Raw genomic sequence first — 24,445 nt, forward strand, 5'->3', positions numbered from 1 at the left:
CATCCCCACTCCCCCGCCCTCACCTGCCCCCGCTGTTTCTCCCTCTCACTGCCTGACTTCTGCCTTCCTCACCTCTCTCCTCAGTGCTTCGCCCACCCTCCGCCCGCCCTCTCCCCAAGTTCCTTCCTACTTCGTGCGCCTTCCCCTCCTCCCCAAGCTGAGGGAAGCAGTCTGGGTGACAGGGCGCCTTGTTATGAGAGGGAAAGTTTGGAAGCCGCCAATGTGGGGTGGGAGCGATGGTGAGGTTGGGGATGATACTTGCAGGTTTGAGGGGCGTCCCCACATATCAGAGGAGAATCTTTCTTAGAGCTAATTTGAAGCCAGTGGGATAAGAGGTTCTGAATCCCCTTGTCTTAGGCTTGAGGGAAAATCGGGAGCTTCTCAGGACCCTGGAAGAAGACTGAGCTGTGATTCTGACTTCTCTTAAGATCCAAATGAACTGGATCAATGATTGTCTGAGTGGACAGTCAATGGAGCAGGCATGGGGGGAGTTCCGCTGGTACCACCCCAGCAGGCAGTTGGGCAATTGCCTGGTGACCTGTGGGGCAATCTGCACTTTTTATATGATCTTCCTAGGTAGAGAGCAGCAGGGGCCAGACACTCTGGGAAACTTCTTAGTGGCCTAGCATTACAGGAATTTGCCCAGACTCCTGGTTGAAGTCTTCTGCCTCTAATGGGACAAAAGGGCCTTGCCCTTCATGTCTCTAGAAATTGGGCTGATTCCTTGGTCCCTGGGAGTTGAGGCTCTGACCCTCTGATCCCTAGGGACTGGGCTTGGAAAGGATGCTTGTGGACTCAGCCAGCAGATCCTGGAGCTCACTTACCTCACATTATTAAGGATCTTTCCCTTGAGAGTGTCCTGGACTGTCGTGCTCTTCTGAGTTGAGCAGATTCCTGACAGTCCCATCTTTCTCCTTGTGTTGCAGGTGTGGGCTAAGCTGGTGGCCCCGGCTTTAGACTGGAACCCACAATGTTTGCAGAGATGTTCAGGTAGCTGTGGTGGTGTGGCAGAGGATTCCTTCTGTTCTCTCTTCCAGTTCTCTGAGGGTTCACATTGACACTCTGGGGTTTTTCCTGAGTTTTCTCGGGTCATCCCACAACCTTTGTCTTCCCGGAGTACTCCCTCAGGTATCCAGCCCAGTTTAATCCTCCTAGTACCCACATGGATGTCTGTGTTAACAGGCACGCGGGAGCTGATTACACACAATGAATGGGGGCAATGAGAGCAGTGGAGCAGACAGAGCTGGGGGCCCTGTGGCCACATCTGTCCCCATCGGCTGGCAGCGCTGTGTGCGAGAGGGTGCTGTGCTCTATATCAGGTATGAATCTTCAGAGTTCCCCAAGTTCTGTCACCCCAGATGCTCTCAGTTGCCTAGGCTTGCTTTCTTCCACCCCTCCTCTCAGAGCCCAGCTCTCTGGTACTCTATTGCTCTCCTCCATTCCCCTTCCTTTCTCAGCCTTTTTGCTCTCTGTATCTCTGGGCCTTTGAATCCATTCTCCCTTTCTGTCTCTTCCTGTATCCCTTACCCTTTGCCCTCCTTAGGAAGATCTTTAACTTATGAACTGTCTTTTAGGAGTATCTCCTGATTCACTGTCAGTTAACCCCATGTCCTCTGACCCTGTCCTTTCCCAGCCCAAGTGGCACAGAGCTGTCTTCCTTGGAGCAAACCCGGAGCTACCTCCTCAGCGATGGGACCTGCAAATGTGGTCTGGAGTGTCCACTTAATGTCCCCAAGGTCAGAGTGGTTGAGGGGTGCTAGAGTGTACAGCGATAAGCCAAAAGACTTAATGCAAACCGCTGACCATGGTAGTCCTCAGGGATTCTACTCCTTCAGGGTCCCTTAGAGGGTTCTCCCTTACAGGTTTTCAACTTTGACCCTTTGGCCCCGGTGACTCCAGGTGGGGCTGGGGTGGGGCCAGCATCAGAGGAGGACATGACCAAGCTGTGCAACCACCGGCGGAAAGCTGTTGCCATGGCAACTCTATACCGCAGCATGGAGACCACCTGCTCACACTCTTCTCCTGGTGAGTCTTCTGCCACTTTATAGAAGACTGAGGAAAACCTAAGGGCCGGGAAGACTGATGGTGGGAGGAGCTGTATTGGAAGGGAGGAAGGAGAAGGGTGGAGTTGGGTGGGGAGCTGCTTGGTGAGAGGAGGGGACAGGGAGGTTGGGAACCTGTGGGAGATGGGACTGGAGAAGACAAAAAACGTTCTGGGAAGGGCAGCTCCAGGCTGACCCCTCGTTTTTCATTTGTTGCAGGAGAGGGAGCAAGCCCCCAAATATTCCACACTGTGTCCCCAGGGCCCCCCTCTGCCCGTGCTCCTTGTCGAGTTCCTTCTACAACTCCACTTAATGGGGGTCCTGGCTCCCTTCCCCCAGAACCATCTTCAGTTCCCCAGGCCTTCCCCCCTCTAGCAGGCCCTGGGGGGCTCTTCCCACCACCAAGGCTTCCTGACCCAGTTCCCTCTGGGGGTAGCAGCAGCCCTTGTTTCCTCCCTAGGGGCAATGCCCCCTCTCCAGCCCCACCTCCTCCACCTGCTATCAGCCTCAATGCCCCCTCATACAACTGGGGAGCTGCCCTCCGATCCAGCCTGGTGCCCTCTGACCTGGGCTCTCCTCCAGCCCCTCATGCCTCCTCTTCACCACCTTCAGATCCTCCTCTCTTCCACTGTAGTGATGCCTTAACACCCCCTCCTCTGCCCCCCAGCAATAATCTCCCTGGCCCCCCTGGTCCTGCCACTCAGCCACCAGTGTCTTCAGCCACTATGCACCTGCCCCTGGTCCTGGGACCCCTGGGAGGGGCCCCCACAGTGGAGGGGCCTGGGGCACCCCCCTTCCTTGCTAGCAGCCTACTCACTGCAGCGGCCAAGGCACAGCATCCCCCACTGCTCCCTCCCAGCACTTTACAGGGCCGAAGGCCCCGTGCCCAGGCGCCCTCAGCTTCCCACTCCTCATCACTTCGTCCCTCTCAGCGTCGTCCCCGCCGACCCCCAACTGTATTGCGATTGCTAGAAGGGGGAGGCCCTCAAACCCCTAGGCGGAGCCGTCCTCGGGCCCCTGCTCCTGTCCCCCAACCCTTTCCTCTCCCGGAGCCATCCCAACCGATTCTCCCTTCTGTGCTGTCCCTGCTGGGACTCCCCACCCCTGGCCCTTCCCACTCGGATGGAAGCTTTAACCTTTTGGGGTCAGATGCACACCTTCCTCCTCCCCCAACCCTCTCCTCAGGGAGCCCTCCCCAGCCCAGGCACCCCATCCAGCCCTCCCTGCCTGGGACCACCAGTGGCAGCTTCAGCAGTGTGCCAGGTATGTGAGTGTTGTGGATCCCTTCCTCACCCTGGCTGGAAAGACGCAGCCAGGGTATTTAGGGAATGTTTTGAGAGCCTTTTGGCAGTTTTGGGTTGGGGGCAGGGAGGTTGGGTTCTTTGGATGATGGGAGAAAGGGCCTCACTTGAGTTGAATCTCTCTCTTCTTTTATAGGTGCCCCTGCCCCACCAGCTGCCTCCAAAGCCCCTGTGGTCCCCAGCCCTGTGCTTCAAAGCCCATCTGAAGGGCTGGGGATGGGGGCGGGCCCAGCCTGCCCTCTGCCTCCCCTGGCTGGTGGGGAGGCTTTCCCTTTCCCCAGCCCTGAGCAGGGCCTGGCGCTGAGTGGAGCTGGCTTCCCTGGGATGCTGGGAGCCTTGCCTCTCCCTCTGAGTCTGGGGCAGCCTCCACCTTCTCCGTTGCTCAGCCACAGTTTATTCGGTGTGCTGGCTGGGGGAGGAGGACAACCTCCTCCTGAGCCCCTGCTACCCCCACCAGGGGGACCTGGCCCTCCTCTAGCCCCAGGCGAGCCTGAAGGGCCTTCGCTTCTGGTGGCTCCCTTGCTTCCACCACCCCCCTCAGACCTTCTTCCACCTCCTTCTGCACCCCCCAGCAACCTCCTTGCCTCTTTCCTGCCCCTGTTGGCCCTAGGCCCCACAGCTGGGGATGGGGAGGGATCTGCAGAGGGAGCCCGGGGTCCAAGTGGGGAGCCATTTTCAGGTTTAGGAGACCTGCCCCCGCTACTATTCCCCCCACTTTCAGCCCCCCCCACCCTCATAGCTTTAAATTCTGCGCTGCTGGCTGCCAGCCTGGATCCCCCCTCGGGAACACCTCCCCAGGTGAGGATAGGGGGTGAGTGGGTGGGACAGAACAAGTAGAATCAGAGATGGGAGCTTGGGAATCAAAGGCTTTCAGTTTCTGCCTGAGTTCTTCCTTAAGGCCTTTGGGGAAACCTCAGTTCTTGGCTGGGGGTAGAATGGCTGCAAGAACTGGGTCTGTATTTAATAAGCACGGCCTACCTCACTCCAGGCTTAATCAGATAGCGTATGTGAAAGTACTGTACATTTGTTGACTGTTTTATGTAAGCATAACCATTTTCTTCTTAGCCCTGTGTCCTGAGTGCCCCCCAACCTGGACCACCTACCTCCAGTGTCACCACGGCAACTACTGACCTGGGGGCCTCCTCTCTGGGCAAGGCCCCCTCCAACTCAGGGAGACCCCCCCAACTCCTTAGCCCTCTGCTGAGTGCCAGCCTGCTGGGTGAGTCTGAGGGAGTACTCTTGGTATGAAAGAGAAGCAGTAAAAATTGGGAGTAGAGGCTGAATCAACTGGAGAAGAAAGTCTTTGACCCCTGGGTAAAGCCTAAAGAAAACAATAGGGTCTCCTTAGCCTAACTGGTTTGCTAGGGAGAGACCCCTGACTTTTTAATTTCTCCTCAGGTGACCTGTCTTCACTGACCAGCAGCCCTGGAACCCTCCCCAGCCTGTTGCAGACTCCTGGCCCTCTTCTCTCTGGCCAGTTGGGGCTGCAGCTCCTCCCTGGGGGGGGAGCTCCTCCACCCCTCTCAGAGGCTTCTAGTCCCCTAGCCTGCCTGCTACAGAGTCTCCAGGTGAGTGTGGGTGTATATTTGCCAGAGAGAGAATTTTTTCTCAAAGTGGAAATTTAAGGCTTTCTGAGTTACAGTAGGATTGTATTTGAGACTGACTGAGATACTATTTTTTGCCAGCAGATCCCTCCAGAGCAGCCAGAAGCCCCATGTCTACCCCCTGAGAGTCCCACCTCAGCCCTCGAACCGGAGCCTGCCCGGCCTCCCCTCAGTGCCTTAGCCCCACCCCACAGTTCTCCCGACCCCCCAGTCCCTGAGCTGCTCACTGGGAGGGGGTCAGGGAAACGGGGCCGGAGGGGAGGAGGGGGACTTAGGGGCATTAATGGTGAGGCCAGGCCAGGCCGGGGCCGAAAGCCTGGCAGCCGGCGGGAGCCTGGCCGACTGGCCCTCAAATGGGGGACACGTGGTGGCTTCAATGGACAAATGGAACGGTCCCCTAGAAGGACCCACCACTGGCAGCATAATGGGGAGCTGGCTGAAGGGGGTGCTGAGCCCAAGGATCCACCCCCTGCCGGGCCCCATTCTGAGGACCTTAAGGTGAATACATAGCGATGGAGGTCTGGGCTCAGGGGCTCTGAGGAAAGCCTGGGGCCATGTTGCCTTTTTCTAACTTTTCCCACACACACAGTCCATCTTTTCTCAGGTGCCCCCAGGGGTAGTCAGAAAGTCTCGTCGTGGCCGGAGGAGAAAATACAAGTAAGTGTTGGGCTCACCACAGTACTGGCCTTTGCCTACTTTTTGTTGGATTGGACAATTCCAGTGTCTACATAGTGGCTTGGTTTTCAAAAAGGGCAGATACTTACTTGAATATGAATAAGGATATCATGCCTTTACTATCCAAATGTAGAAAAGTTTCCCACCCAAACTTCTGAAATTCACGTGGTGCTTGGGGAGCTGTTCCTGATCCTCTGTGCCCCTTATTGCAGCCCTACACGGAACAGCAATAGCTCCCGCCAGGACGTTACCTTGGAACCCAGCCCTACAACCCGAGTAAGTGTGTGTTTGGGTCGGTGTGGGTATTGGTAGGGTATAAGGGATGAATTAGGAGCAAGAGAGGGTTAGAGGGAGTGGGGAGAAAAGTAAGACTTCCTGAAAGTTAACGATTGATCATGTCTTTTAACTTCCCCTCTCATAAGGCGGCTGTCCCTCTGCCTCCCCGGGCCCGCCCTGGCCGTCCTGCCAAAAACAAGAGGAGGAAACTGGCCCCATAGCAGCCATACCTGGAGCTGGATCTGACCCTGATTGGGGAAAGCTGAGTGCTGAGCCTTGGTAGCCCCTGCCAGCCACCTGCACCTGTGGACAGTGGGTGGGGGCACTACTCCCCACTCAGAGCACAAATGCAACCCCTTCCCCTACAATCCCATCCTGAGCCATTGCAGGGGGTAAGGGAAGTTCACCTCCTCCCCCCCCAAAGCCATGTCACTGAAAAGGCCTGGGGGGGTGGTTTATGGCCCTTTCCCTACCAGGCGCTAAGGGGAACACCCCCTTCCCCAGGTCTTTTATTTGTTTAAGTTATTTTTGCACAAATGACTCTTTTATATTTAATTCGACTTCATTGCCTCCCTTCTTAAAGCCAGCAGGCTCAGTTTACAAACCTGTGAGCTACTGTTGGTTGCTGCCCTCCTTCCCAGTGAAAGGTACAAAGCAATAAGCATCATGCATCCTCCCCTTACCCCTCCAACACCCCTCTCCCTCTGGCTCAGGGTGCTCAAAGCACAGATCCCCTCTTACCCCTATCCCCAGGTTTGAAACACATAGCCTCATTTCAAGGTATAGCCAGGTTCCCTCCACTTTCCTCTGGGATATTAAAAGGGGGTAAGGGGGCAAAGAGAGCCCTCTGGGCCTCTCCTCCCATACACACTACACTGCCCCTTCTCCCCCCATCAAAACGCTCAGAGACGTTGTGATGATGCGACAGAGGATTATGCAACGTGGTCCAACCGGAGCGGCCAGCATGACCAGCTGTCCAGGGGCTGCCTCCTGCCTTTTCTTTTGTAAAGACAAGACCCTTGGGAGTTTTAATTCTGTTTTGTACTTGCCCTGTGGGGCCTCCACTGCTTTTCTATGGGAGACACTCTTAATTTAACAGATGAGAATATTTTGAAACTCTGGCTCTGGCTCTGTACTCATTTTTTATTTAGTTCTTTCCTAAGAACAGGTTACAATTTAAATCCTTCTCATGTAGTAGAGAGTGGCTTAGACTGCCTATTATGCTATCAATGTGTGTCTGTGTCTCAGTGCTGCCTCTTCCCCAGGAAATACAGCAGAGGCCACACAGAGTACAACAGCATTTAATGGTCAGAAACAGTTGTACAGTATTACAGTCAGCCACAGAAGCTGTGTTGGAGGACAGGACCTGATCCTTCCCCACACTGGACAAAGCAGTACTGGACATGAGCTGGCATGTGGCTGGGCCCATGTCCTTATCCCCTGGGCCTGAGGGGAGAACACCATCTAATACCCTCCAACTACCACTCTGTATTCATCAGGGGAGGGGTGTAAACCCCACATGCAAGAAGAACCCTTGCCCCCAGTGTCAAATGGGATGGGATGCGAGAATTACAACGAAGGGGAAACCCTATGTAAGCTGTTAAGAGAGTTCAGAGGGGTAGGGGTTACCCCTGTTCTCCAGTTCCCAAAGGTGCTCACTTTCCCAGCTTCTTCATCCGTTCATCAATGCTGGCAAAGTTCCCTTCAACTGTGGCCAGGTTTTCACGCATGGTTGTCTGCACCTACAAAGTGGTAGAGAGCTTTTACTCTTTGTCTGGTCCAGCTGCTAACTTGGATAAGGACTTAAAGAAATTCTCTTAGAGAAGACAAAAAAGAAATGGAAGCACAGTTTATGGGCCCCAGAGCAGGATGTTTATAGCAGCAGTTTTCAAACTACCCTGGAGTACCACAGACCTAGCTCAGGGTCTGCCAAGCAAGCAGGAATCTTGAGAATTCCCATCCTGCCTTCAACCAGAACAGTTCTTTTATCTGTCTGATGTAATGAGAGCCAAATAAGATTTTGCTGAAATGCAAGTTTCACGGGTTCAAAATTTTAGCAAACTGCTCTAAGGGAAGAAGATATCATCCCAAGTCCTTTATATATATTTTCATTTATCTTGATGGTCCTGTGATGCTGTACTCTGAACTTCAATGCTCCCTCCAACACTAAGAACAGTGCCTCCAAAAGAAATCGAGGACTTGCTATGTGCCAGGCTTTACTAAAAGGAAGGAAGGAACAAGGTAAGGCTCACTGTCCAGGGTCAGAAAGGAAGTGGCAGAACCAGGTTGGGGACTGGCTCCTGATTTCAAAACCCATATTCTTTCCAGTCTACTTTGTTCAGGAGTATCCCGGTAAAGCTAAGCGGAGACCACAGAGGAAAAGAGTAGGTTTTATAAGAAAAAAACATGCCCACTAACTCCTAACAATTTGCCTATATTCTTTCACCTAATCCACATAATTCTAATGGAGGCATAATTTTCCAAATGAAAAGATGGAGGTACATCGGTTAAATTAGTTGCTATGAATGTCTGTCAAAGGTCCCACAACCACTGAAAAACAGTCTGGAGACTCAAACCAACGCCCTGCCACAACAGCATGCTACAAAATGGGCTAAGGCAGAACCCTAGGAGAGAAAGCTGGAGAACCTAGTTTGCATGTGCTGGAGAAGTGAGAGCAGATCAATAAAGAGACACACCTGGGTCAAGAGAGTGGTATTGTCCTTAAGGGAATTAGCAATCATCTGCTGGGTGGTATCCAAATGTGTCAGGAGCTGACCAAACTGCATGGCTACAAAAGAAGAAAGAAAGGTATGGTTGAGACTAGAATCCCAGACAAGAGGGAGGGGAACAAAAGTTGCCCACTTTTCAATTTCTCTTAGCACTGCTGACAGCTGTTCTCCCACCTTGCTCATGCAGCTGCTTGATGGTGACAAGTCTCTGCACCAGCTCAGGAAGTGTGGAGGCGATGGGGCTCCAGCGCTGTATGGTTTCATAGAGCTGGTGCACCTGAAGGGACATGACAGGGCCCAGAGGGGATGGCTGAGGCAGTACTGACTGCTACTTCACTGCAGCAGGGAAAGAACTGGGCAGAGGGAAGCACTGCCCTTTCTCAGCTAAGAGTTTATGAAGACAGGGACCTGTGAAATCAGCGTGTTCTCAGGCTTTGCTATTACTACTCGAGAACCTGAGGAGTGGAAGGGGTATGAAGAAAGGGAAGGTGTCTTCCTGACCTTGCTTTGCGTATCTGCATCCTCTACAGAGGCTTTATGCTTGGCAATCTCATTCACCTTTCCCAGGACACTCTGAAAGCACAGATTTTAAGGTTGACAGTGAGGGCATCCAGGGCTTCCAAAGTCCTAACCTGCCCATAATCCAATTTGCCCTCCATTTAATACCTGTAGCCGAGCCTCCACTTGGTCCAAAACTGCAAGGTCCAGGGCGCTCACCTTTGCCTGCAACAGCTCTACGGTCTCCTGAGGGTGGGAACAAGCATCATGAAGGGATAGGAAGAAGCCTCCCATATTCCACTAGAGTTAATATATAGCTATAGACCCAAAAATAATTCTGAAAGCAAGCCCAATCCCAATATTCCCTATGTAATCCAAACATTCCAGTTTCTTTCAAACTTACCGTAAGACAGGCTCCCTGTAGACCTGCAGAAAGGGGATTCTAGTGGGAAAGGGAGGGCAGAAATCAGCAGTCTTTTTTTTTTTTTTTTTTTTTTTTTGAGACAGAGTCTCACTCTTTTTGCCTGGGCTAGAGTGCCGTGGCGTGATCCTAGCTCACAGCAACCTCAAACTCCTGGGCTCAAGCAATCCTTCTGCCTCAGCCTCCCAAGTAGCTGGGACTACAGGCATGCGCCACCATGCCCGGCTAATTTTTTCTATATATTTTTAGTTGTCCGATTAATTTCTTTCTATTTTTTTAGTGGAGACGGGGTCTCGCTCTTGCTCAGGCTGGTTTCGAGCTCCTGAGCTCAAACAATCCACCCGCCTCGGCCTCCCAGAGTGCTAGGATTACAGGCGTGAGCCACCTCGCCCGGCCGGCAATCAGCAGTCTTTATATCTCTATGTGATTACCACCTTCTCCCATCCTTCCTAGTTCTAGCTGGCAACCCACTGGCTGATCCCTGTAAATGAAACCCTTTCCTGACTCCTCCCAGGCTTATGTGGAATGCTGTGGTCGTTAGGGCTCAGGGTGTAGGATCCAAGGCTCAGACTAAGTACAGGAGAGCACCTGACCTGAGCATCCTGATCACAGCGTACAGTTGCCTCCAACTCTGTCAGGCGCTTCTCAAGTTCTGCAACCTGGAGGGAGGAAGAAGGTGAGATTTGCCACTTGCCTCCTTGCTGCTACAGTGGGAGGAATAAGATCCTGCTTGCCACTCCCCTCCACTCCCTCCTCCAAGGGACTCCTTTCCTTGGAACATATCCCTAGCCACAAACTTAAAATCCTAACCAAAGGCGATGGGCGAAGGAAACAGAACGAGACATCAAGAGGAATCAGAAGCTTCCCAGCACCCTCCTCCCAGGTCTGAGCCCTTGGTGGGAGGCAGGAAAATCTCTAGGGCTACATCTCCCCAGCCAACACCATATACATACTTACTTTGGCAGCTTGAGAGAATTTGTCCTGCTCAGGCCGAGAATGTAGTTCATAAGTGACAAGACTGCTATCTGGAGGGGTCCCAGTGGTGATTTTCCCCCCTGAAACCCCTTTGCTGTTCTTTGTTGCTTCCAGCTGTAGCAGCAGGCGCCTAGGTCAGGAGACCAAGTAATATCATGACTTGAAGGATGAGGGCCAATCATTCTCTCTCATTTTTGCCTCATAGTCAGCATTAAGGAACAGCTAAGCCACCTCTCCCCTTAGCATCCCTGTCAGTAGCTGGCTGAGTCCCTCTACAACCCCAATCAGCAATGACTTTCCAACAAAGTAGGGCACCCACTTAGCCAGAGCTCCATCAGGGTCAGTAAGGTTGATTGCAGCATCTGGTCCCAGCAGCTTCTCCAGGTGGGAAGCAACCAACTGCTGCTTTAGGGCTGCCAGCTGTTTAGCCAGCACCACAGGGGTCAGCTTCTCCTCAGTGGCTGACTCCTTCACTGTTGTCTGGTATGAAAAGAGGTAGACAGAGGGTGGCAAGAATGAATCAAGAAAAAAGAATGGATCAAGACCCTTAACGGTAGTTGTAGCTGGAAGTCACTGGGATGGCTTTTATCATAATAGACTGCCCACCTTAGCACTGAATGCAGATGCATATGTATTCCTAAACTCTGGAAACCCTAGCCCCCTTATCCAGGATCTTAGGGAAGACTTCTCCTCCTACTAGAGGTCTTCCTCTGCTCAGTAAGTCACAGCAGAGATGAGAGAATAGAGTTTATAGTCACCTTGATTTTCTCAACTTCAGTTGTCAGCTCTTGGACCTCATGCAGTAATCGCTGGTACTTTTGCTGGGGTGTCTCCTTCACTCCCAGACCCTCTCCAAGCTAGAAAACAAGCAGAGGGTAACATCATACCTCCCATTACAGGGAGCCTCAACAATTTATCCAAACCCTGGGCCTAACTCCTAAGGGTATCACATCCAACTCAGAATCCACAACACCCGAGTACAGAAGAACCGGAGCTAGCCAGAGGCCTAGACACTCTCCAGAACAAACAGTGGGGGGCAGAGCATCCTCAACTGCATCCTACTATCCTACTGTGTTCCTCAGGACGCCCCCACCAGAGAACTCAGAATCCCGATTGTATCTCTTGATCTCCCTCCTGAATGCTCGCTAGATAGGATCACCACACCGTTCCCATGAACACAAACAAACCATCTCGTATTCTCCAGATTCGTATCCTGTCCTCTTGGTTTTTCCAATACGATCTGAGAAATCTGCCAAGAAAAGGAGATGGAACTGACGGCCTATCTAGGGTTCATGGTCTCAGGTGACTGAGAGCCACCATAAGAGACCTCCATGAAGGACCCTTTCCCCAGGGCAAAAGTCACTAAGACCTGAGGACAGGAGGCCACTTCTCATGCTTGTCCTCCAGGCTTCCCCCCACCCAACTTCCAGCCCAGTCTCACCAAGTCCCTTTGTCCCCACTCTCTTGTCTTTGAACTTGTCATAGGCAGCATTGGGATTGACAATGATGTGCTCCACACTTGTACTCGTCAGTTCCTCCTGCAGGAACAGGTAGTTTAGGCCAGCAGCAGACTCATTCTCATCCTCTAACTTCCTCTACCCCACAAAATCCTCAAACCATCAAGAAATTGGGCCCTACTTTTCCAAGGGGAAAGAAAGGTGGCTCTATTCCCAAGCTGTTGACCCAGGCTCAATCTAAGAAACTGAAGCTTCCTGGTAAATTTGGAGCCTCAGTTGTATAAATATTAACACCCTGATTCAACTGGGAACAGAGGCAGCATAACCTCCCCACCCTCTCTGTACATAAGCCTCCCCATCTCCCCACCCCACCCCACCCCTCCCAGTTATCTAGCACACACCATGCACTCAAGGCAAGAAACCAACCTGACCTCTTTTAACCTCCCCCTCCCAAAAGTAAATCTCCTTGCCTGTGGAACAAGTCCATTTTAAAGCTGACCTCCCATTCTTGCTGGAGGGAAAGAGGAGGGAAGGCAGATAATCAGGACACTAACTCTGAGTGTGAATATCAGGACTTTAAATGTGCTGAAGGTAAGACACCAGATACAAAAGGCAGGTTGGCAGAGGGCCTGACCAGAGGCCTGGTTTCCAGGCTGCCCTGAGGCCAGAGAATTCATGGATAGGGAGAAGAGGCAAGGTCGTACTGGGTTATTTTTTAAGGGACATCTTACAAGCAACAAACATAAGCAATATCTGCTTGCCAAGAGCACCCTTGGGCAAGGGTCACGTGTAAGCCCTGAAATGGGGACAGCCAAGCACCTCTTTAAAGAGCAGCTGCAGCACCTGCTTTTGTTCCCTGACCCCTCTGCTGTGCTTCAAGCACTGAAGCTCTTCCATAACCAGGGGACAGAGTAGAGAGAGTGGAAGAGACTTCACCTTAGAAACTGAAGCACAGAGGCTCTCTCCTTTCTAGACATCTACTTGCTATTCAGATTCCAATTAACTCCACCAAGACTGGGCATTCCTGACTGCATGTCCCTCCTTCAACTGTCAGAAGCCTGACAGCTCCCAAGATAGTGCTGAAGGAAGGGGAAGGAGACCCAGGAGTCCTTTTCGGTTGGGGATGACATCTCCACCTTCTACAGGAGCAAGGCAAAATGAGTCTTCTTTTCTAGGATAGGACAATGGTTCTCAACCACGACTGCACATTAGAATCACTTAGAAAAAAAATTTTTTTTAAAAGGTCTGGACCCATTTCTGTAGATTCTGATTTAATTATTCTGGGGTAGGGCCAGCTACCCAGGTGATTCCAATCTGCAGCCAGGACTGAGAACCCCTCCTTGTGCAGTATGTGGGGAGAGGGGGTGAGGGGAGAAATGGAGGGACAGCAGGAGAAAGAGCAGCAGACAGAAGGGAGTTCCTTCCTTCATCTCTGCTCTGCTATTAGTCAGAAAAGGAATCAGTGTGGGTGGCAGCTTTAAAAATAAGGGAGGAAAGGGGAAAGGAGAAAGTATCAACTTTGATATTTATCTCTTCTTCAGGGAACTGCTGGGCAGAGGGGCAAGAGCTATAGATCAAGGAAAAACAAAAGGGCTCAATGTCCCATATGCGAGTGCCTGGGGAAAGAGACATTCGAGTCCCAAATGACTCTCTTTAACCTTCTCTGAAAAGACCTACCAGCCAAATAGCTGGGTGACTGGTCTCTGGCCTCCATAAATGGTTGGGGAAGGACTAAGGCTCAGGCTAGACAACCATCTTCCCTAAGTTCATACTCAGGAATATGCCACTTCTTCCTGTGAAAGCCCCCAGTCAAGGCCAATGAGGTAGAAATCTGTTTTGTTTTTTTTTTCTTTTAAATTCTCTTAAAAAAGAGGAATGGGAGGCATAACCTACAGACCAAGGACAGAAGTTAATCACAGCTGCCATTTGTTAAGCCCTTATTATGGGCAGGCACTATGCATATGAGAACCTACTTTCTTATTTATGTTCCTAAGTAGGAAAAGGAGTAAAAAGGAGTCCACACACAGAAGGTGAGTTTCAGAGGTTCTGGACAGTGCTTTCCCTCCCCTATTTCCTACTGTAGGAAGCACGTTCCAGGCCAAAAGGGCCGCCTGACACTGACATCCTCTTGGAGCCTTTCTGAGGCTGTGGCCCCAGGAGACTCGGGTGGGCAGCACACACTCTAGTCCTCCAGTGGCACCTACTCCACCAGTGTCTCTAAGATCTGGGGCGTGGGTTTGGGGTGGCGTCATTACAGTGACTTGTGAGATAGGAAAACGCTATCAGCTGGGTGTGGGACCGAACAGAGGAATGGAAAAGATTTAGTAGAGACTAAAGGATGGAGAAACAACTGCCCATCACAGCACACCCCGTTAAAAAGCAGATGAAAGGTCAGGCTTCTTACCAGCTCCTTGTGGTTTCCCCAGAGGTGAGAAAGTCAAAAGAGTTAAAAGGAAAGGGAGTGGGGGAATGGGGATGAGGGAGGGGAAAAAAAAAAAGACAAAATTGTTATTAGCAAATCGTCACATGCACTACATGACAGTCTTCAAACACACTGCACCACAGGGCCCCAGGGGAGCCTAGCAAAATTTAGTGGGGGGGGCCAAGAAATTTCAGCTGGGGTCACCACATACTCCAAGAGAAAGAGCATGAGACCCTTTCCTCTCTGGTGGTGAGGATGTCATGAAGCTTTGCCATTAACAGCAGCAATTTAGGATCATCTGAGCACTAGGAGTTAGATGTTACAAGCTCGTGGCACAGGATAGGAAAGTGTGGAAGAGAAAGCTGAGGTGGGAGGGAAGCCACAGAAATGGTAGACCATGAAGCAGAGATTACAAAGATTCTGAGGATCTGTAGCTGACAGAAGGTCTACAATTCTCTAGGGAGGAGTTCCCCTTACTAGTTCATGGCCCAAGTCTTCCTGACTCTTGGTTTCTCTAGTTGTGAAAAATTACACATTTGGATGGCACAATCAGTTATAATGAGGGTGGTCTGATATGACTTTAAGTTAGGCAGAACAAAATGTGTCGGGTACAGATGATGAGTTTAAGGAAAGATGAAGTATCTAAGCACAGCCCGGTTCTCATTTCCTGATGTAAGAGGAGAGGTAGAGCAAAGCCTGGTCCTTCACGCAGCCTGGCGTGTTTACATGCACTTTGAGTGGTTGGTAACTCACCCTGCAGCTCTGAGGAGTCCAGAGCAATTCTGCCATGATGTGCTAGCACAGAGTCCAGAGGACACCAAGATTCACAGCTGCCAGCGCATGGGCAGAACATGTTTCTTCAGCCCTTCACAAGATTCACAGGGGTTGGAGGGTGGACAAGGGGGAAGGATGAGAGTATTTCAAAGAGGCCTTATTTGAGTCCAGGCCACATGTATAAGGCTCCCACTTTCAGGCAAGACTGGTTTAGAACTGCCAGGGGAGGAAATCCAGTGGTATGCCCTGCCTTTCCAGGAGCTCTGTTGAAAGCTCAGATGGAAGTGTGGAGAGTCGAGGATGGTTATGTGAATACGCAAACTGATGGTGGGATAAAGGCAAGTGCTTCCTGACCCAAGATTTCAGCCTGATATACCTGACCCCTCAATCTCTCTGTTCCCTGGCTGATGCCTGGGTCCACCCCAGGCAAGATTCCTCTTTCAGCCACGGTAGAGTAGAGGTAGCTCCAGGTCCTGGGGTCTAGGCTGGGATGTCTCTGCACAGAGTAGGCATAAGCGCTCACAGGTGCACACAAACAGGTGCAAACATACAGAAGTACACACATTATATCTTTCTCTGACTTGTCCCACCAAGCTAAAACCAGCTTGGGAGAAACTCAAGGAGAGAAGACAATGGACCATAAGTTCAAGTTCAAACCGTAAGAAATGGGCAGAACAGGAAGGACAGAAAATCGAAGAAAAGGAAAAGTAGTATATTAATTTACAAATAATATATACCACCTCCAGGTCTGTCCTATGGGTTGACTGAGGGATGACAGATTTTAGGCATAATTTCTGAAACCTGGAATAGTAACAGTCACCATGGAAACCTAGTACACCACAGCCACTTTGATTGGAAAATTTCAAGTGCCCTGATCCCGGGTACCAGCTTACTTGGTATGTGACTCCCAGTCCCTTTCATTAACGGACTCCCAGAATTCCCCAGGGCTGTTTGGCTAAGTGGTTGTGCCTCAGAGGCAAGACTTCAACTTCTAAATCAGACAGAAGAGGTGGCCACTGCTGCTCTCTGAGCCTATTCAGGCTCTATGCCAACACTGCAGCCAGAGGGACTTCAGAACCATGATGACAAAGAAGATGAACAGAGCTGTAGAATAAAACTGTCCAGGATGGACAACATAATGCTGACCATTTTTAAAGGAGAGGTACAGAAACAGAAAGACTTACAAAAGCACAAATAACCCAAGTTATTATCTTAAAGTTGCATGTAATACCTCCTTCCCATCTATCCCCTTTACGTATCTCTGAAGGCCTAGCATAGAGGAATATTAAAAGGAGATTTTTTTCAGGGATAATACACATATAGTTAAGAAGTGAGGGCTTAAAAGTCATTCCATAAAAAACAATCTCTTAATTCCATCTCAGTCTGAGAAGGAGAAAGGCAACTCCCTTCTAACTCTAGCCCCCAAATGCCTCATGTTCAAAAGCATTTATAGCCTCCATGTTTCTACCCCGTTCTCCACCAGACAGTTTTATTCTGCAGACCTCACAAGGGGAAAAGACAATGATTCACGGATCATAGTTGTGTTTCTAACCCTTGATTAATGATCTTTAAACATAAGGCCAGCAGGCCCCTCAGTGACCCAGCTAGGGACTCACTGGAATTTAAAACGATTAGCTACAACAATAGCACAGTGGCAGAGCATTGCATGCGAGATGGCAGATGAAAAAAAACATGCAGAGAAGAAGCATTGAATGGTCTTACTTGTGCAAACTAGTGTCCAGGCAAGGTGGTGAGGAGGGAGGATGGGGGAAGCATTAGGAAAAACTCAGGTAAGTTCAAGTGCGCCAACAGTCAATGAACACAATCAAGCATACTCTATGATATTCTAAACTATAAGGAAGAGAGCCTACTGTTTCTCATCTTAGGAGTGTCCAGCAGTATCTATTTTTTGGAGAAATGAAGCCTCTGCCAGGGCCCCACTGAACTATGGCTAGGCCATTTTTTCCCCTTACAAGGCTTGGGGGGTAGTTATGTCATAAAGAGAGAAACTAAACCCTGTTTCTAGTGAGGTTTCTTTTCTTTTTTTTTTTTGAGATAGAGTCACTCTGTTGCCCAGGCTAGAGTGCGGTGGCGTCAGCCTAGCTCACAGCAACCTCAAACTCCTGGGCTCAAGCGATCCTCCTGCCTCAGCCTCCCAAGTAGCTGGGACTACTGGCATGCACCACCATGCCCGGCTTATTTTTTATGTATATTTTTAGTTGTCCAGCTAATTTCTTTGTATTTTTAGTAGAGACGAGGTCTCGCTCTTGTGCAAGCTGGTCTCAAACTCCTGAGCTCAAACAATCCCGCCTGCCTCAGCCTCCCAGAGAGCTAGGATTACAGGCGTGAGCCACAGCACCCAGCCTCTAGTGAGGTTTTCTTAATTTACTTCCCTTGGTCCAGTAGTTCAAAAGCCATAAGCAGAATGCCTCATGGATCCGAGGCAGCCTATAGGCCCAGGAGGGAAGAAATTCCATGTGGGAATTAGGTTTCCTAACAAGACATCTTAAGAAAAGTCTCTAAATAAGCCACTGCCCCAATCAGCCCAGGAGTGTCTGAAATGCAAAGACATCTTCCCAGATTGAGGAGGAAAGGGCCAGACTATGCAGTTTCCTGGCCCATTCCTGTTTTAGAATATTTTATTTCCTGCTAAAATTGTTTTAAAGGGATAGTAGAAATCAGGATCGTCTGTAGCGAAATTTAAATCTTTTCTCTCCCATCCTTCCCACTATGGGACTTGCAAAACTTTTATGTTTCATAAGTTAAACTAGCAATTAAGATATTTTTTTTTTTTTCTTTTTAGTAGAGACAGGGTCTCACTCTTGCTCAGGCTGGTGTCGAACTCCTGAGCTCAAGCGATCCTCCTACCTCGGCCTCCCAGACTGCTAGGATTATAGGCGTGAGCCACCGTGCCTGGCCGGCAATTGAGATCTTTAAGGGATATTAGAGGTCATTATTTTGTTCAGAAACCCCATTTCTTCCAGAGTGGAGAAATCAGAGGAAGGAGGTTAAAGGACAGTGAGGGTCAACACGACTTTACTATTCCTTTAACTAGAAATCTGGAGACCTCTAAAAGGTTCCACACTGAGGTCAGCCATATTGGTTGTCTCTAAGGAAGAGAACTGAGTGTGGTAGGGGGGTGGGAAAGGGACTTTTCACTACCCAGCTTTGAATCTTTTGTTCCATGTGCACACGTCACCTTTTTAAAAAACTAATTAAAGTTGAAAATAATCTGGAGACTAAGGCAGAGAATGCTGTTGCCAGGGTTTAAGAAGGTGTCTGAAAACCTCATGGTTCAGCCACAAGAGAGGTGATGTGCACTGTCACTTATGCTAGGTCTTGGGCAGGCAGGCAGGAAGAGAACAGGCTGCTAGTGAGATTGCAGGCCTCATGGACACATTTCTGGATTGTCTAAGCATACAACTCACTGCTCCTCAAATTGCATATTTACATCAGTATTAAGAGCAGTGGCAGAGCCATTACTCAGCTGACTTCCCGAAAGCTGCCCTCCTAAGGCCCATAGGGACATGCAGGGGCCAGAGACATTAGCTGACATCAGGAAACATCTCAGCCCTGAGGGCTCCTGAAGCAGCTGAAGGTCTCCCCATCCCATTCCTCCCTAGGGGCCAAGAGTCATTTAGCTGAGCCTTAGGAGATGGGGGCAATTCGACTCCTCTTACATTTGCCATCCAGCATCCCAGGCAACACGCCACAGGAAATGAACACTCACGGTATCCTCTCCCATCAGCCACCCCACCAGATGCTACTAAAATAGGCTGCTCAGGCTCTGTAGAAGGAAATGGCCAATCAGACCTGCACATTCGGGTTCTTTCACACCTGGAATGGGTGTTATCTTCTTTTTATTAAGAGATATCCCATTACTTTCAGAAGGAAAATTACCATGTATTTTTGGTTTGGAAAGGGGACTGCTCTGATCCTGCTTGTTTGTATCACAGTTAGAGACAAAGAATAGAGTTCTATTCATTATCTTACCATGAAGGCTTGATATTTCAAAGGCAGAGGCCTAGGCCTGACTTGAACAGTCTCTGAACTGTGGTAGAACAGTAAAGTTCTCAGCATATGGTTGTCCCTCAGTATCTGCAGGGGATTGATTCCAGGACCCTCAGATACCAAAATTTGCAGGTGGCTCAAGTCCCTTATATAAATTGGCAAAGTATTTGCATATAACCTACACACATCCTCCTGTATACTTTATTTATTTTTTTTCTGAAGACAGAGTCTTACTCTGTTGTCCAGGCTAGAGTACCATGGCGTCAGCCTAGCTCATAGCAACCTCAAACTCCTGGGCTCAAGCAATCCTCCTGCCTCAGCCTCCCAAGTAGCTGGGACTACAGGCATGTGCCACCATGCCCGGCTAATTTTTTTTCTATATATTTTTAGTTGTCCAGATAATTTCTTTCTATTTTTAATAGAGACGGGGTCTCGCTCTTGTTCAGACTGGTCTCGAACTCCTGACCTCGAGCGATCCTCCCGCCTCAGCCTTCCGGAGTGCTAGGATTACAGGCGTGAGCCACCGCACCCGGCCCTCCTGTATACTTTAAATTATCTCTAGAACCCAGAGGCCTAACTAAGTCACTAGTCCCAAACCTGTTTTGAGATATTTTAATTTTATTTAAAATACCCAGTACAATATAACTGCTGTGTAAACAGTTGCTATGCTGTGTTGTTAAAATTTGTATATTTTTAATGGTTATATTGTTATTTTCCATTTTTAAAAAATATTTTCAATCCATGGTTGGTTGAATCCATGGATTTGGAACCCAAGGATACAGAGAGCGAACTGTATACACTCCTACCCTGTGAAGACAGAGGCAGCTTCCTACTAAGATACGTCTTGGAGTGACAAGTGCACACCCAGGTCCTTGGGCAACAGTATCATCTGCATTATCTCCAAGACACTCAAGCTTGGGGGACAGATTGACATGCCAGCAAGTACAGAAGCCACAAGGAACACACCACTTAGAGAGGGGACAGGGAAGGTGTTTCCCACAACGTAAGAACCACTTCCACATAGGGGAATCAAATATGGAATAAGTGAGTACGCCAAGCCATCCATACGTTATAAGCCAGCACCCAGCATTTCCTGAAGTAACCAGCCCCACAGACATAGCCACAGGACTTACAGACACGCTCACTGCAATGACTCTTTACTCACACCTTCACTGAGATCCCAGCCCAGCTCTCTTTGGAAATAACAGAACCTAAAACACATCCTATAAAACATGCTAATAGATGTTTGTCCCCGCTGGCACTTACACAAAGTTTTTACTATGTCGATTTCCATTCACTCAGTTTTGGTTTTTTTCTTCCATGTTTCCTATATGTATCTTAACTCCCCCATTAGTCTGGGGCTCCTTGAGGGCAGGGACATTCCTTCCTGTGCATTGCACAAAAATCAACATAGAACGAACACACACAATAAACAATGCTAAGTGTTTCCCCTCATAGTTAAAATGTGTCCACAGCTAATTTATCCCTCCTCAGAGTTCTTGGATCTGAAAGTGCTACCACATCCTCTCCTCTGCTGATAGAAAGATTCACGTTCTTCCTCAAATTTGTTTTGCTCTGACCAGATCCCTTATCTTTCAAAAATCTCCAAATCATTTTTTATTCCTTGCCCGGTAGATACTGAATATTCATATAAAAAAGTATTTCTCCATACTTCAAAGTCTAGTTCTTGGTAGCAACTAATCAACATGTATTGAGTGAAATACTTTATGAAATAGGTTAGCCTTCCTAACCTCAAGCAGTTTATTATAAGTGCTCACCTTTCATTATTCATTGCCATGGATTAGAACCCAGAGGCCTCAGTTACTAGCCTCAAACCTGTTTTGAGATATTACAATTTTATTTAAAAGGCCAAGGATCAGGACTTCGCAAACAGGTCTTGTGAGGTGTAATTCCATTGACTTGACTCTCCTTCTTGACACTGCTCACTGGTGGCTGCAAGCCCAGCAAGGCCTTTGCAAGCCCCACAACCTACATACCACCCAGGCTGGGGTTGGCATACCCGCTTATTGCTGTGGCTCGCCAAAGAAAGGGAAGGGCCTGTCTGGGGAAGAGAGGTCAGAGTCCAGAGGAGTCCTGTGGCAGCACATAGTCTTACCGCATCAAACTCCGCTTGATCATCCTCAGGTAGGTCGCTGGTTTCATAAACATCTGGCTCGTTTCTGGCCTGCGGGTATAAGCAGTGACCACCCAACCTCACTACCCAGCATCTAACAACACCCCTTACCCCACTCCATTTGAACAAACTAATGGTGAAGGCAAGCTGTGATGCCAGGATTCTGTCCTTTCTCCTCCACCTGCTGTGTGAACAGCATGTCAGTTCCCATGTCTCAGTGGGGACAACTGGGACCTGATAGTAAATGATGTTAAGTGATGTTAAATGATAACAAAGATGTTACCCTGAATCTGGAGGGGGAAGGGTCCTTGGCAATCACTATGTCAGAAGTAGGTGAGAGCTATCCTCGAATTAGGCCTTGTACACCACTACCCTGCCACAGGGTTGAGAGTGACTCAGGACCTTGGTACTCGAGGTCCTGTGCCCCAACCCCCACCCAGAGAACGCAGGCAGGGCAGCACAAAAGGAGGGTACATGGCGGGGGGCATGGTGCCAGGACAGAGGTTCCCTGAAGAACAGAGTTTCCCATCTGGCACAAGAAGGGTTCTACCACGGTAACCTCTTCCTTGGCAAGATGAAGGCCATCATCCTGGTGTGTGTGTCTGGGGGGAAGGGATGGGGGATCTAATGGGGAGATTTAGGGTGGCACGGAGGCGTTGACACGGATGGTATAAACACTAAGGTACAGTGGTAAGCACCCAGAGACGATTTCTGGGCCGAGAAACCGGCGACTGCCAGAATAGAGGCCTGGTGCGCCGTCCGACTGTCCGGCCCAGTCGGGTCAGAAGAGTCCGGAAGGTGCTGCGGCCGGTCGGAGAGCGAGCGGCGGGAGCCCTTAGAGCAGAGGAGGGGTCGAGGGGTGGTTTCTGTTGGGGGTTCTTGGGAGGTCGGGGGCGCGGTCCTGGGGAGCCGAGGCCGGCCCTGTACTCACAATGCCGGGAAGGTCGGCGTATTTAGGGTCCGCCATGGCGGCGGCGAGGCAGGGCTGGGGGGGCCGGGGCCTCGGTGGAGCCGGGGTCTATATTCGGGTAGGGGAGAGGCTGGGTTCGGGTCCCCGGCTAAGGCGGCGGCAAATGGAGCGGCAGAGTAGCAGAAGTCTCGCGACACGAGGAGCACAGCAGAAGGGTAAAGCAACAGTCGCGAGAACAGCCCGCTGCCACACCCCCTGGAGAGGCCGGGTTTGGCGAGAACGAGACCAGGGAACGAGGTAATGGCATGAGGACGCCGCTTAGGATTGTGGGATATGTAGTCTTGGTCTACTGGGTCTTGGGCGGGGAACTAAAATAACGCACTTTAGGGAGATGTTCCCTACAAATTATTTTCTTTCATTTTTACACCAAGTCTGTGAAAGAACTTTCATAATTCCTGTTTTGGACTCCTAGAAATTAAGTGACTAGATAAAATCACACAGCTAGTCATGTGGCACAGCCAGGGCTTCAGAAACAAGTAAAATTTAGTAAACGCTTAATGTATGCTAGGAATGAAAAAGTTAAGCAATTTTCTCAAGTGAGGGCTGTCAGATAAAATACAGGACTCCTAGTTAACTTCGAATTTCAGATAAACAACTAGTAGGGGTTTTTTTTGGTTTGGGTGTTTTTGTTTTTGTTTTGTTTTGTGTATGTCTCATGTCATATTTGGAACATACTAAAACACAAAAAATATTATTTATATGAAATTCACATTTAACTGGGCATCTTGCTTTTGTGTGTGTGTGTTTCAAATCTGGCAATCCTATCTTAAATTCATAAATAGATAAGTGGTGCTTCTGTGTCTGTTTGAACACTATGTGCTTTTACCACTTCAGTAATAGTTCCCAGACCTTTAAATTTCATGGCTAAATAAAATTAAAACAACAAACCTTAAGGCTAAACATAATATTTCTACCTTTTTATTTTACCAAATAAATACATTACAGATAGAAAACCTACTATTTATTATCACCATCATTACTTGGTAGAAAAGAAGAAAGGATACACTCTCAGAATAAAAGACAGCCCTTGGGAATTTACTAAATCTGGCTTTAGAAAAACTCACCACATTGCTCTTTTGGAGGTGGGGGCATAAGTTCACCCAGTGAACTTTTGTCTCTGACCAGACCCTCCTTCAGACTGGCATTTTGAAACTCCTTCACTAAGGATGCCGCCTTGGAGCCTCTGGGGCCCCAAGGTTGGGATGTTTCCGTGATGTTTCCTGAGCTTGCAGGATGCTGCAACACTTAGAAATAGTGCCAAACCAAGTGACTGAAGAGTTCCTGAGTTTGGAACTCATTGTCATTCTCTCTTCTGGCTCCTCCCCAAGCTTCTGTTTTTCCATAGTCCTACTGCCTTCCCAACCAGTTCCTTATGTTGGACCCTTTTCCTTCCTTTCCCTTAGTATTTAAGGTGGGTTATAGGTGTAGGCTCAACATGGTGAACCCCCCTCAGCTGAATTCCGAGTGGTTAGGTCTTGTCTGGCCGGGCCATCAGCCTCTCATCCTTGGCCCATAGTGTCTAAGTGACCTTAAACACTCACCAGACAGTTGCTGAGCAGAACCTCCATCCCCTCCTCCCTTCTCCCATCACCCTGCCTTTCCCCTTGGCCTAGAGCCTCAACTCCTGCAGTCCAACTCTCTGTTAGCCAGCAGAGGTCTGTGACGTGGAGAAAAATCAATTGGGCTAGTTTCTCGGTGGTTCTGCAGCAGGAGTCTGATCCAAGGGGAGGAGGACAAGGAATCTCTGGGCTTGGCTTTTTCTTTTTTTTCATTTTCTTTCTTTCTTTTTTTTTTTTTGCCAAGGAAGGGAGAGAAGCAGAGGGCAAAGGCCTGAGAAAGGGGCTGGGGTATTGCGACTCTATCTACAGTTACTGGGACAGGAAACACTTAAGTAGGTGCCTAAACCTGTCTGAAACCCAAATGCAAGCTTTACCCTAGAGGTCCTTTCAAAGCCCCTCTGGCCTTACTTACCTCCACCATCACTCTTCTTTCACTGATTTCCAACTCCGTTTCTCTCACAAAAGTTATTCCTGCCCACCATCATCCCAGCCCCAACCTAGGAGGCAAAAATAAGAATTTTATCTGCTTTTGAATTCCCATAATCCAGAATGGAAGTTTGTCCTCCCTCCAACTGGGGACCTGGTGTGTATGTTGGG

The 24,445-nt window shown here is 49.5% G+C and overlaps 2 protein-coding genes across 6 annotated transcripts in view; one reads left to right on the forward strand and one right to left on the reverse strand.

The window, feature by feature from the left end:
- MBD6 (methyl-CpG binding domain protein 6) overlaps positions 1-7,019 on the forward strand; it is a 7,289-nt gene extending 270 nt beyond the window's left edge. Inside the window, exons 2-13 of one of the 3 annotated variants that reach the window (XM_012651765.1) lie at positions 927-990; positions 1,183-1,319; positions 1,634-1,736; positions 1,863-2,025; positions 2,262-3,305; positions 3,480-4,141; positions 4,409-4,562; positions 4,742-4,911; positions 5,029-5,445; positions 5,552-5,604; positions 5,835-5,898; positions 6,045-7,019. In XM_012651765.1, the coding sequence (XP_012507219.1) occupies positions 1,207-1,319; positions 1,634-1,736; positions 1,863-2,025; positions 2,262-3,305; positions 3,480-4,141; positions 4,409-4,562; positions 4,742-4,911; positions 5,029-5,445; positions 5,552-5,604; positions 5,835-5,898; positions 6,045-6,119 (3,018 nt within the window). In that variant the 5' untranslated portion in view covers positions 927-990; positions 1,183-1,206 and the 3' untranslated portion in view covers positions 6,120-7,019. Of the gene's footprint in view, positions 1-926; positions 991-1,182; positions 1,320-1,633; positions 1,737-1,862; positions 2,026-2,261; positions 3,306-3,479; positions 4,142-4,408; positions 4,563-4,741; positions 4,912-5,028; positions 5,446-5,536; positions 5,605-5,834; positions 5,899-6,044 lie in introns of all 3 variants that reach the window. The other 2 variants (XM_012651776.1, XM_012651785.1) reach the window with 2 other exon arrangements.
- A 164-nt stretch (positions 7,020-7,183) lies between these two features.
- Positions 7,184-22,555, reverse strand: DCTN2 (dynactin 2 (p50)). 3 transcript variants are annotated; one of them, XM_012651798.1, is made up of 15 exons: positions 22,251-22,555; positions 21,302-21,370; positions 14,383-14,388; positions 11,963-12,059; positions 11,709-11,770; positions 11,280-11,378; positions 10,841-11,001; positions 10,504-10,651; positions 10,140-10,205; positions 9,529-9,567; positions 9,294-9,371; positions 9,129-9,200; positions 8,802-8,904; positions 8,595-8,686; positions 7,184-7,640 (listed from the first exon to the last, which is right to left on the reverse strand). In XM_012651798.1, exons 1-15 carry the CDS (start codon positions 22,284-22,286, stop codon positions 7,554-7,556), a joined length of 1,215 nt encoding a protein of 404 aa, XP_012507252.1. In that variant the 5' UTR covers positions 22,287-22,555; the 3' UTR covers positions 7,184-7,553. The 3 variants fall into 3 exon arrangements, with proteins under 3 accessions (XP_012507252.1, XP_012507260.1, XP_012507264.1); XM_012651806.1 differs by lacking the exon at positions 14,383-14,388; XM_012651810.1 differs by lacking the exon at positions 9,529-9,567 and having other exon boundaries at positions 22,251-22,459.
- Positions 22,556-24,445: the final 1,890 nt, after the last annotated feature.

Source organism: Propithecus coquereli, unplaced genomic scaffold, assembly GCF_000956105.1.
Source record: "Propithecus coquereli isolate 6110/MARCELLA unplaced genomic scaffold, Pcoq_1.0 Scaffold111, whole genome shotgun sequence".
Classification (NCBI taxonomy): Eukaryota; Metazoa; Chordata; class Mammalia; order Primates; family Indriidae; genus Propithecus; species Propithecus coquereli.